Source organism: Lipotes vexillifer, unplaced genomic scaffold, assembly GCF_000442215.2.
Source record: "Lipotes vexillifer unplaced genomic scaffold, Lipotes_vexillifer_v1.1 scaffold554, whole genome shotgun sequence".
NCBI classification, from domain to species: domain Eukaryota; kingdom Metazoa; phylum Chordata; class Mammalia; order Artiodactyla; family Lipotidae; genus Lipotes; species Lipotes vexillifer.
Genome location: NW_006794635.1, coordinates 2,729,612 through 2,742,465, shown reverse-complemented (window position 1 = coordinate 2,742,465; position 12,854 = coordinate 2,729,612). Strand labels below are relative to the sequence as shown.

The 12,854-nt window shown below is 37.4% G+C and overlaps 1 protein-coding gene across 1 annotated transcript in view; it reads right to left on the bottom strand.

Annotated features, from left to right (window-relative positions):
• Window positions 1-12,854, bottom strand: part of CEP162 (centrosomal protein 162) — a 99,119-nt gene that overhangs the window by 58,713 nt on the left and 27,552 nt on the right. Inside the window, exons 9-11 of the mRNA XM_007467329.1 lie at window positions 12,722-12,838; window positions 4,297-4,488; window positions 3,621-3,702 (exon numbers count right to left, since the gene is read on the bottom strand). Of these exons, the coding sequence (XP_007467391.1) occupies window positions 3,621-3,702; window positions 4,297-4,488; window positions 12,722-12,838 (391 nt within the window). The remainder of the gene's footprint in view (window positions 1-3,620; window positions 3,703-4,296; window positions 4,489-12,721; window positions 12,839-12,854) is intronic.

Below are 12,854 nucleotides of genomic sequence, written 5' to 3'. Positions count from 1 at the left end.
ATATCAGCATATTACGGGAGCTCCCAAAACATGGATATTGTCATTTTTCAAATTACTGAATCATGGTCAATTAGGTCACTTAATTTTGTAATTTATAAAATAAGATTAAAGGAAAGTTTAAGAAGCTACTATTTTCATATAAGAGAGATTGGCTTCTTGATAATTGTTAGAAATAATAGAAGTAGCTGGAATCATCAGAAAATATAATAGTTCTTTTCTTCTTAATGGTAGCAGAACCTGGCTAGCTGCTCATCAAAGCTGTTCCCTGTTCTTGCTGTGAACCAACTAAACTACATTTCCTCAACGCCTTCAATCTAGATGGGGCCATTCACTAGTTCTGGCCTTTAGAATGTGAGTACTATAGCGACAAGAACCTAAAATATGAGTCAGTGGCTTAGTGCTTGGGTTTTGGGGGGCAAGGAAACTGATAAGAGGCTGGAGAGGTGACAACCCATGTTTTATAGTGACAAAACATTTGCTAAAGTGTCACCTATAACAGTTTATAAGGCAGACCACATGGCTACCGAGTGTGGGGTACTAAGGAAATGGTAGGAGAGAACAGGCAGTTTTTAGGTGCTAGCTACTACTGGCTACTTTTGACAAGATATTATGAGAAAAAGATGAGCTCAAGATAGAACGGGCTGTTTTTTTAAGAAGAAATCAAAGGAAACAGAGTCTAGAAACTCAGGGCCTCTTAGGTTCACTCTCTGTGTCTGAACTCAAACAATAAGATTCAGCACTGAAAAATGCTATGAAAAAGCAAGACATCATGGGACTTCATGGTTGAAAAGAGTGACTCAGTCCCTTGGCAAATATCACATTATAAGTGTCATCTTCAAAGACAAGGTTATTGTTCCTAATAATATCCAGACAGCTGCAATTAAATTGAGAGAGAAAAAACAAAACAAAAGAACAAGGAAGCAAAGACATAAAGCAGATTTAAAACCTTTGTGTAGCAAAGTGTTTAGTGTAGTTACTGGCACATGGGACTAACTGGAACCAAATACATCAGAAGCCTAATAAACTTTCTGAAGTAACTAATTACAAAGAAACCACAACCCTACTATTAAAAAAAAAAAAAAAAAAGACTAGAGACTTGTTTGGGAGCCTTAAAACCACCTGTAGGCAGAAAGTGGACGGAGAAACCAGTGCATCCTCCAAGATGGGCATAGCCTCCCCCCATGAAACCCCCTTCAGTTGAAGCCAATGGTGATGAAATACAAGACAAATTCTTCAAGGATGGGAACCAGGAGCTATACAAAACCATACACACACACACACACACACACACACACACACACACACACACGCCATATACATATGTATATATATATATATGTGTGTGTGTGTGTGTGTGTGTGTGTGTGTATATATATATATATATATATAGTAGTTTCTCCTTGAGAGCAGAATAATGGCGTAATTAAGGAAAATTCCCATCTTCAAGGTAGGGGGTCTTTACAAGGTCTTTCACTGGATTTCAAAGTTGCATTACTGATGGCTGTATTTTCTTCATACTTTTCCTTTCTGAATGAGAAGGGTGTGGGTAATGAAGTATGTAACTTGTCTCTTTAATTCATTGATTAGTTGACAATGAGGAGCTATATTCAAACCTGATAAAGAGAACTGTGCTTCACCTGGAAATCCTGGCCTTTCAGATGGACAGAGTCCTGAATGGGACTTGAGCTGTTCGCTTTGGGGAGGGGCTGAGTAGGTCTTTGTATTCATAAGAGTAGAATGGATATTTGGCTATTAAAAGAGGAGATTCTTGTGGAGACTGGCTAGATGCCTACCAAACGCATTTAACTTTTCTTTCTGGGCACACAAGCAAACCATATTTCCCAGCCCTCTTGGACTCTGTTAGCTAGATGTGCTTGTTCTTACTGACAGAATGTGGACTGAAGTGATAAAACATTTCTGTGTTGAGGCAGTTAAAAGGAATTATGCTAAACCATCTTTTTTCTCTCCTTAGCGACTGTTTAGATGAGGCCATGAGAACTTTGAAACTGTGTGTTGATGACAGAAGCAGCCTGGGTCCCTAAATGACCACGTGGAGCAGAGTCCCGCCTCAACTCCACTGAGACACATGGAATTATGATGCGAGCAAGAAATACATTTTTGATGATGTTAAACTACTAAAATTTCAAGGATATTTTTGTTATAGCAGGTAGAATTACCTATCCTAATTTACTAAAAAGTTTTTTGATATGTGTACTAAAGTTTATACTACTGACATTTCTATAATTATTGTTATGCCTTTAATGTAAGTACACTTGGCTCTCAGCTTTTAAAACACAATGTGAAAATCCATATTTAGAACTCACATTATTAAAATGGTGCTACCTATGCCAACAAAGACACAGGATGTGTGAAAAATCTCTTCAGTAGCACTAGCACAGCCCCAAACAGCAATGGTAAGTAAGCATAACTTCGCTTTAAAAATACTAACTAGCACTGCAGACCAGTGGAAGAATACTAGACTTAGCATTCAAGTCGACGGGGTTTAGTGTAAGCTACGCTGCATCATTTTCTCTCAATTAGCACAAAGGGAGGAACAAGGCCAAGAAATCACTGCAAGTGGATTTACAGGATGAGGATGGGGTTCAAGGGAGGCTCAAAAAGTTGTCTGTTGATAACACAAATGAACAAATGAATACATGCATGGATGACAGGCTTTTCACAGAAATATTTCATGGAGATCAAAGACCTGACAATCCAAGTGCATTCCTGGGTTATGGCCATATGATCTTGAACAATTTACTTAACCTCTTTAAGCTCAGTTTCTTACCTATGAAATGGGGATAATAATGAAAGAGACCTCATGGAGTTGCTTTAAGATTAAGTAAAATCTAGTATGTAAAGAACTCTGCACAGTACCTGGCCCACGGTAAACATGTGACTAAAATGCTAGCTGTTATCATCATCATCATCGTCTTCATTACTGGTTCCTGTGAGAGCTCCACCTAAGTTGGTTTATCTCAGTTTCATTGATAAAGATGCCTGACCTACTTATTCTGAGGATCTCATGAGATAACGGGTGTGACACTCTAAGTGCTTCACGAATGCAAAGTGCAGGCTACTGTGATATGCTTCTCTGTGTTGCTGAATGACAGCCATGTCCCACAAGCTGTCATTAAAATGTACCAGAGCTGGAACATTTTCATGAAGCCCATTTTTCTTGTGATCCAAGAACTCACCCTGTAAGACAACAGCTGGTCTGTGACTAAGTGTAAAACTAACTGGCTTATAAAGAAGTGAATGGATGACTCAGCACAGAATAAAATTAATGTTCCCTCTCAGCATTCAAATCAACTGTCCCTGAGCTATTTAGAGCTGAAGGGATTTTATTTTTCAGTGGAAAGCTTTAAGACTACCTACCTAGTGGCAGCAACTTTTTAGTAGCATTTTTATATTTTACCATGAGAAGAATTTTAATAAACTAATTGAGTAAGACTAATGTGAAAATAAAAAACAGGAGTGACTCACAGGTAGACACATACCAGCTACACGTTAATCATTCATTAGGAATGGTTTTGTAGAACAAATGATTCTAAAAGTTCCCGGTGACAAAACAATAAACAAACAAACAATCTGTTCAATCCATTCCAAAAAAGTCATACCTGAGAGGTTGTAAATCGAAACCACTGACCCCAAAGGAATCCATTCTGATGGGCTTCATCAGCTCCTCTACTGTGGGCAGATCTGAGAGGGGAGAAAAGTTAAAACAGCAACCAAAAATCTTATGTAAATTGCTTAACTTAGTGTCTAATACCACCAAAATAACATTTTCTCTGATTGACGTAGTTAACAGAATGGCACATAAAATAATCTCAGTTTCCCCCTATAAGTTTGTTAGTATCAAGAAAATCTTCTTTGATATTTATATTTGAAATATATATTTACATATTTTATCTCTCTCTTTCTATATATATATATACGTACACACATCAAATATATGTGTATGGGTGTATCCACACACACACACACACACACACATTTAGTTGATCCCAAAATACTGTTCTCTATTTAAAAAGTAACTTTAGTATATGTTCATGGAAAAGTGTAAAAAATGTGAAAATACGCAACTCATTTCTTAATTCGGTCAAGGCATATTAGAGGAGGAACTGAAATTTCATCCTATGTTCAGCTCTAACTTTATAGCTAAACCAGTGATTCCCAGATTTAAACAAACCCTTTAAATTCAGATACTGAGAAACAATCACTAGAGCAAACTGCATTTAAATTATACCACACTGGAAACTGTCCAGAGAGGGTCTCAAACAAAGAAGCTTTTACCAGATTCTGTAGTAGAGATGTTTTTAGAGGACCCTTCATTTTCTTGAGGATGATCTTTTGCTGAGTTCTTGGTCTTTTCCACTGCATTACGCTCAGGTCTTTGTTCATCTGCATCTCCCAAAGAATGGGCAATATGACAATAAGCCTGATGTAGAGCTTCAATGTCACTATTGCTCTGTCCATAAGAAACACCTGTTGAATTAAATGCAATCTCTAGTATATTCACACAAATACCTAAGAAATATGGAACACTAACATTGTCCCTTAATCTATTAGGAATGGTGAACAAGCCTATAGGACAATACTGACATGATCAAAATAGAGTGAAATACAAACCTGGGTCATGCATGGCCACAGCCTATCAGCATGAATCACAGCAGGCTCAGGAACTCCTGTAGTGGGCTGAGATGTGTCCTGACATGCTAACTGTAAAATATGACTCTACTAGTTATCATCTCTTCCTACTACCCTTAACCGACCTCTCTGCATTGGATAAAACTATTCCTCAATTTCTCAAATTGACACAATTTTTCAAGGATTCTGTCTCTCCTCTCTCTCTCTCTGCCTCATGGGGCCACCAAGCATCTTGTACTCTGCATTTCTTCAACTGAAATTCAATCCTCTAACTTTGCAAACCAGTATGTTCCAACAGCCTGCTAAAGCTGCTATAATAGAAAGTGATTTCCTAGTAGCCAAACCCAGCCTTTAATTTTCTTCAACTTTTAAAAATTTTCTTCACCCTGAGACGTGTGACCCTGCCATCTTCCTGGGGACTGTTTCCTCTGCATAGCGCCTCCTTGTTCTTCCCACTGCTCTGATGGCTGCTTTTTCATCTTGTATGGTAAATGGCTCATCTCAGGGCTCCTCCATCTCTTTTTAAAACCTCTCTTTTTTTCTGGGGGTGGTGGTGGTGGTAGTGGAGTGGATAACTTCATCAAGACCCTCCACTTAATAACTGCCCATGTGCACGGGCCTCCCAAATCTATGTCTTTTGTCTTTATCTCTTTTCTGAATATTAAACTTCCTGACAAGGAGACTGTTCTATAAGCATATCATATCTAATATATCCTCGAGTGAATTAATTATATTCCCCAACAAAATCTGTTCTGCTACTAGTACCTGCTATTTTGGCTGTGGTATGATCAGTCACCCAAGTCATCCAAAATAGGAGACAGGATGTCACTGTTCACTCTTCCTTCCCTATTAACCTCCTCCTCTTCCCACCAACTGATTAATAAACTCTAGAGGAAATAATTCAAAGGATCTAATGACAACAATGATCTAAGACTTTTATGAGTATTTTCTTACTAATTTTGTACTCTTCACTACTAACAGTGGAATTTTCAAAATTAGAGAAAAGAAAAAAGTGCTATAGAAGAATGGAAAAAACAAAAAGAGAGAAATACAGTGACCAGTCTCCTTTTCTCTCGATACCCATGAACTAATCAATTAATGCCTAAAAATATTTACAAGAGCATATACAGCCTCCTCTTCCTCTATATGATGTGTAAGTTGCATAGTATAAAATTCTGAGGAACTATTTTCAACTCTAAACATAAGAGGGAGCCAAGTGCCACATATGATTGTGTAAGAATGCCTCACAATGGGATGTCTTTCTATCTACTGCTTGAGGTCACCACTGCTATTTGAAGCATGCCCAATAAAGGAATAGATTTGATTAAATATATTAAAAACAAAAAGGTGGAGGATACCGTGAGATCAGAATCACTAACAGTTTTAGTGGCAGGGATATTCAGTAGGACTTGAGGAAAAAGACCTTGCCTGCTAAGCTAAGCCTAATGGTCCCCAATCCCCGGGCCATGCCATGCATGGCCTGTTAGGAACCGGGCCGCACAGCAGGAGGTGAGCAGCAGGCAGGCAAGTGAAGTTTCATCTGTATTTACAGCCGCTCCCCACTGCTGGCATTACCGCCTGAGCTCCACCTCCTGTCAGATCAGCGGCGACATTAGCTGTCCACTACTGGACAGCAACCAAAATGAGATTACGGAGTAGGCTGGACGTAAGCAACACACTTCGGGTGCCACTGTCTACCATCACCCCCAGATGGGACCATCTAGTTGCAGGAAAATAAGGTCAGGGCTCCCACTGATTCTGCATTATGGTGAGTTGTATAATTATTTCATTATATACTATAATGTAATAATAATAGAAATAAAGTGCACAACAAATGTAATGTGTTTGAACCACCCTGAAACCATACTCCCCCGCCCCCCGCCCCACGTCTATGGAAAAACTATCTTCCATGAAACCGGTCCCTGGTGCCAAAAAGGTTGGGGACCGCTGCCCTAAACCACCTGTCACATTCAGAGTAGCATGGCTGAGGGAGAGAATGAATTTTTATGAAGAAAGGGAAAAGGCACAAGGTGTTCTGTCTCCTCTACAGAAATACCAGGATGCTTAAGTATCTTCAGAGTATGTATAAAAGAAATGATCCCAGTGGCAAATAGCACAGTGGCACTGAATGCTCATACCTAATTTAACACGTGTGAGGTGTCAGAAAGAAGAGGCTCTGGCTTAAAGCAACAGCTGAGCAAACATGCAGAAAAGCAATGACCTAAAAGTTAGAAATTAGAAATGGAAGATCGAGTGGTATTATGGGCTACTCAGAAAACAGAGCAAGGGAAAGGTACTTTTCTCCTAATTTGAGTCATTAACCCAACCGATGTTAAAAATAATTCCAGGTTCATATATGTTAACTTTTTTCATGCATTTTATAGAGAAAAGGGCTGACTTCTCTGCATGTATTTTATATATCACCACAAGTCAAAAACGTCCTATTTTTTTCCACTTTAGGACGTTGAGAAGGGTCAAATCCTACTGGGCAGAGGCAAAGGTCCCGTTGTGGAGCCACACTGTCCTCCTGTGACTGCTCTGGTCATGGAGCCACAGCACAAAATGGTACCTGCCCTTGAGACAAATGAAAACAAGCAAAAGGCTAGATCTGGCCCTCATTTTACAGTTACCAACCATTTTAAGACAATAAAGCACAAGTTTCATGAATAGTATTATCAAAAAAGAGATAATCTTTGACAACATATTACCTAAACGGAGCCTGCTTAATACTGGAAGACACCTGGTAAACAAAAAATAAGCCACTGATCTTTTCAGTTTTTAAACCAAGTTCAGGTGCTGATTTGAAAATTTTCAAGTGTATTTTTTGAAATACTAGGTAAATTCAATACCTCACAGCCAAAAGGTATTTATACTCTATGCCTTCAGGTTCTTTATTATAATTTGTACTCTTAACAGTGTTGATATAAATAATAATGATGAGAACCACACAGTTGCCACTGCTTGTTGAATCTTAACAATATACTAGGCACTATATATTAACTCAGTTGATCATCACAAGAGCTCATTTTAAAGAAGAGGGAACAGGCTTAGAGGCATTAATTGTCCAGTGTCATGCAGCTGGTAACTGGCAAGGTTGGGAATATGAATCCAAGGCCACAAGACAATAAGATTATACTTACACTCTTCTAGTAATTGACTTACCAAATTATTTCAGAGTCAAGAACATTTAAGAAATAAGACCAAGAAAATTTAGCTTTATATAACTGACCTGGATCCTCTTAATAGAATTTTTGCTTCCAGCAATACATTTTTTATTTCTGAGTTTTTCTTATAACCTACAGCAGCGGTTTTCATACTGAGTTTTACAAAACAGTTTTCAGAGAAAATCATGGGTTCCACAGACGTTTGACTGAAATTTCATTTTAAAACACAAAAACTGTAATAAAAATTAATCTGCATGCTCAAATGTGCCATGTATGTAACTGTAAAGAGCATCAGAGTGATAACTCTTGCCTCTGGCTTTGTTTTCATGTGTATCTTAGAATAAAGCTTCTCTGGCCATCCTGTACATAAAAGAACCCTCTACTATGCATCACTGATTAGAAAAGCTGTAGCTCTACACTGGTCTTTTAAAAGAATCCATATCTGCTTACTGAAAGAAGTGCAAGTGGATTGACCATCACAGCACATACGTGACAAGTACTTAAATAAAAACAGCAGTAAGAATGAGGAACATGTGCTCAGCACATGCTTTCAGCATGGCGGAATATTCACTTGGGTAGTAACAAGTAAATGAGTAACATGTCTAGATGGAAAAATTCTGTTGTAATTTTTTTTACGTTTTAAAATGGAAGTGGATGAAACAAGATAGTGGTGACTCTTGGAACGGCACTGACTAGAAATAAAAGATCTGAGTGGACTTTGTGGTTTTGATCATGTTTGGTTTTCTCATCTGGTTGCTGGTTACATGGATGTGTTCAGTATTTGAAAATTCATCAAGCTATGATGATAGGTGAATTATTATACAAGTATATTATACTTCCATAGAAAAGTAGAAAAAAAATAAGAAACAAAATAAAAATAAAATGCAAGCAGATGTTCAGAGTTGGCTAGTGATATATCATTTCTATTGTTCTTTTTTTCCAAGTGTCTGACTTGCAAAAAAGCAAGTTGAAAAGTTCCCATTTGCACTTGTTTATCTGGTAAACCAAGAAAATGTTCATATTATACAACAAAAACAAAATATACAAACATATTGGAAGTCTGATGATATAAGAATGTAACAAATATCTAGAACTTTTAATTTTAAGAATTTCAAAGGACCATTACTACTCTCACTAACTTTATAAGTAAATGTCACATATGTAAACTTTTATATTTATACTGATAAAATACATTTTTTATCTATATAGAGGATTCCATTTAGAGGTAAGAGTTCCATTGCTTTAAAAAAAGTTTGAAAAGGCACTATCTTAAAGGTCTTTACAACCTTTAGTCAAGTCTAGATGGTCCTAGACATTTCAGAATTTTAGGATGTGATCTAGCTTTTGCCTACACAGAGGGAACTATGGAAACGCACAAGACCAAAGTCTCAATTCTCTGACGCATGGCAAATTTAATGGACTACTCGGGGGGGGGGGGGGGGGGGGGGGGGGGGTGGTGGTGCAGAAAATGAGTCAATATTCATCTACAGTACTATACTTTGTAACAAGAGCATTCATTCATTTATTAACAAGTATATATCTTAAAACACACTTTACTCAGCTTACTAGCATTACGTGTCACAACTAGCAAGTTCAGATTATTTAAGTTGTTAAATATAGTAGCAAATATGAGACTGAAAATTTTATTGTTGATACAGTCCACCAAAACTGAATCAAGAATAAATAGATAATTTGATCAGACCAATCACTAGAACTGAAATAAAATTTGTAATAAAAAAACTCCCAGGCTTCCCTGGTGGCGCAGTGGTTGAGAGTCCACCTGCTGATGCAGGGGACATGGGTTTGTGCTCCGGTCCGGGAAGGTCCCACATGCCGCGGAGCGGCTGGGCCCATGAGACATGGCCACTGAGCCTGCACGTCCGGAGCCTGTGCTCCGCAACGGGAGAGGCCACAACAGTGAGAGGCCCGTGTACTGCAAACAAAAAAACAAACAAAAAAACAAAACAAAACAAACAAAAAAAACCTCCCTGCAAACAAAAGTCCAGGACTGGATGCCTTCACTAGGGAATTCTACCAAACATACAAAAAAGAACTTATACTGATCCTTCTCAAGATCTTCTAAAAGACTGAAGAGGAGGAAACACTCCCATAGTCATTCTATGATGCCACCATCACTGATTCCAAAACCAGACAAAGACACTACCCAAAAAGAAAACTAGAGGCCAGTATCTTTGATGAATATAGATGCGAAAATCCTCAACAAAATATTAGCAAACCAAATCCAACAATACATAAAAAGAATCAGACACCATGATCAAGTTGGATTCACCCCAGGGTCACAAGGATGGTTCAACATATGCAAATCAAGCAATGTGATACACCCCATCAACAAAAGAAAAGACAAATGATATGATCATCTCAACTCCTGCAGAAAAAGCATTTGATAAAACTCAACAAGAATTTTTATCCATTCAGGATAAAAACTCTCACCAAAGTGGGTACAGAGGCAACATATCTCAACATAATAAAAGCTATTTATGACAAACCCACAGCCAACATAATACTCAACAGTGAAAAGCTGAAAGACTTCCCACTGAAATCTGAACACGATAAGGATGCTCACTCTCACCTCTTCTATTCAACATAGTTTTGGAAGTCCTAGCCACATCAATCAGACAAGAAAAAGCAACAAAAGGGATCCAAACTGGAAGGAAAGAGGTAAAACTGTCATTACAGGCAGATGACATGATACTCTATATAGAAAACCCTAAAGACTCCACACCAAAACTATTAGAATTAATAAATGAATTCAGCAAGGTAGCAAGATACAAGATTAGTATACAGAAATCTGTTGCATTTCTTTACACTAACAAAGAAATATCAGAAAGAGAAAATGAAAAAACAATCTGTTTTAAAAATGTATTAAAAAAATACCTAGGAATAAATCTTACCAAGGAAGTGAAAGACTTATATGCTGAGAACTATAAAACATTGATGAAGGAAATTAAAGATGATTCAAAGAAATGGAAAGCTATCTCATGTTCTTGGACTGGGAGAAATAATATTGTTAAAATGGCCATACTAGTAACTGAAAGCAATTTATACATTTAATGTGATCCCTATCAAATACCCATGAAATTTTCACAGAACTAGAACAAATAATCTTAAAATTTATAAGGAAACACAACAGGCTCAGAGTTGCCAAAGCAAATCTGATGGAAAAAAACAAAATTGAAGGCATACCTTCCAGACTTCAGACAACACTACAAAACTACAGTAATCAAAACAACATGGTATTGGCATAAAAACAGACACATGGATCAGTGGAACAGAACAGAGAGCCCAGAAATAAATCCGCACACCTATGTTCAATTAATCTTCAATAAAGGAGGCAAGAATATACAATGGAGAAAAAAACAGTCTCTTCAGCAAGTGGTATTGGGAAAGCTGGACAGCCTCATGTAAATCAATGAAGTTAGAACACACCGTCACACCATAAACAAAAATAAACTCAAAATGGCTTAAAGACTTACAAGACATGACACCTTAAAACTCGTAGAAGAGAACATAGGCAAAACATTCTCTGATATAAATCATAGCAATGTTTTCTTAGGTCAGGCTCTCAAGGCAAAAGAAATAAAAGCAAAAATAAGCAAATGGGACCAAATCAAACTTATAAGCTTTTGTACACAAAGGAAACCATAAACAAAACTAAAAGCAACCCACAGAGTGGGAGAAAATATCTGCAAATGATGCAACTGACAAGGGCTTAATTTCCAAAATATACCAACAGCTCATACAGCTCAATATCAAAAAAACAAACAACACAATCAAAAATGGGCAGAAGACCTAAACAGACATTTCTCCAAAGAAGCCATACAGATGGCCAAAAGGCACATGAAAAGATGCACAATATTGCTAATTAGAGAAAGGCAAGTCAAAACTAAAATGAGGCCATCATCAAAAAGCCTACAAATAATAAGTGCTGGAGAGGGTGTGGAGAAAAGGGAACCCTCCTACACTGTTGGTGGGAATGTAAGCTGGTCCAGCCACTATGGAGAACAGCAGAGAGGTTGCTTAAAAAACTAAAAATAGAGTTACCCTATAATCCAGCAATCCCATTCCTGGGCATATATCTGGAAAAGATGAAAACTCTAACTCAAAAAGACACATGCTCCCCAATGTTCATAGCAGCACTACTTACAAAAGTCAAAACATGGAAGCAACCTAAGTGTCCATCAACAGATGAATGGATAAAGAAGATGTATACACAAACACACACACACACACACACACACACACACACACACACACACACACAATGGAATACTACTCAGCCAAAAAAAGAATAAAATAACATCATTTGCAGCAGTATAGATGAAATTAGAGATTATCATACTAAGTGAATTAAGTCACAAAGAGAAGACAAATACCATATGATACCACTTATATGGAGAGTCTAAAAAACTGATACAAATGAACTTATTAGCAAAACAGAAACAGACTTACAGACATAGAAAACAAACTTTTGGTTACCAAATGGGAAAGAGGGGAGAGGGGTAAATTAGGAGTTTGGGATTAACAGATACACACTACTGTATGTAAAATAGACAAACAACAAGGACCTTCTGTATAGCACAGGGAACTATATTCAGTATCTTGTAATAACCTATAATGGAAACGAATCTGAAAAAGTTATATATACACATACGTGTGTATGTGTATATATACATATACACACACACACACACATAATTTAATCACTGCTGTATTCAGTGAATATAGCAGTGACACAATACAACACTGTAAATCAACTATACTTCAATAAAAAATGTAAAATTTTATTGATAAAACTATGACATATATCACATACATTTCCCTAGAAATGAAGTCAATTAATCATAGAATATTACATATTTAGAGAACAGCTACTTTGTCCCTCTTACCTGTTCCTGTCATTTCATTATCAGTCATATCTGGCAGTGCTTCTGGCTTAGCTGTTGCTCTCTCCTGGTCATCAAGGTTGACCTCTGCAACAGAGTCTAATGAATCAAGCAGCACTACTGGAATAACATAAAA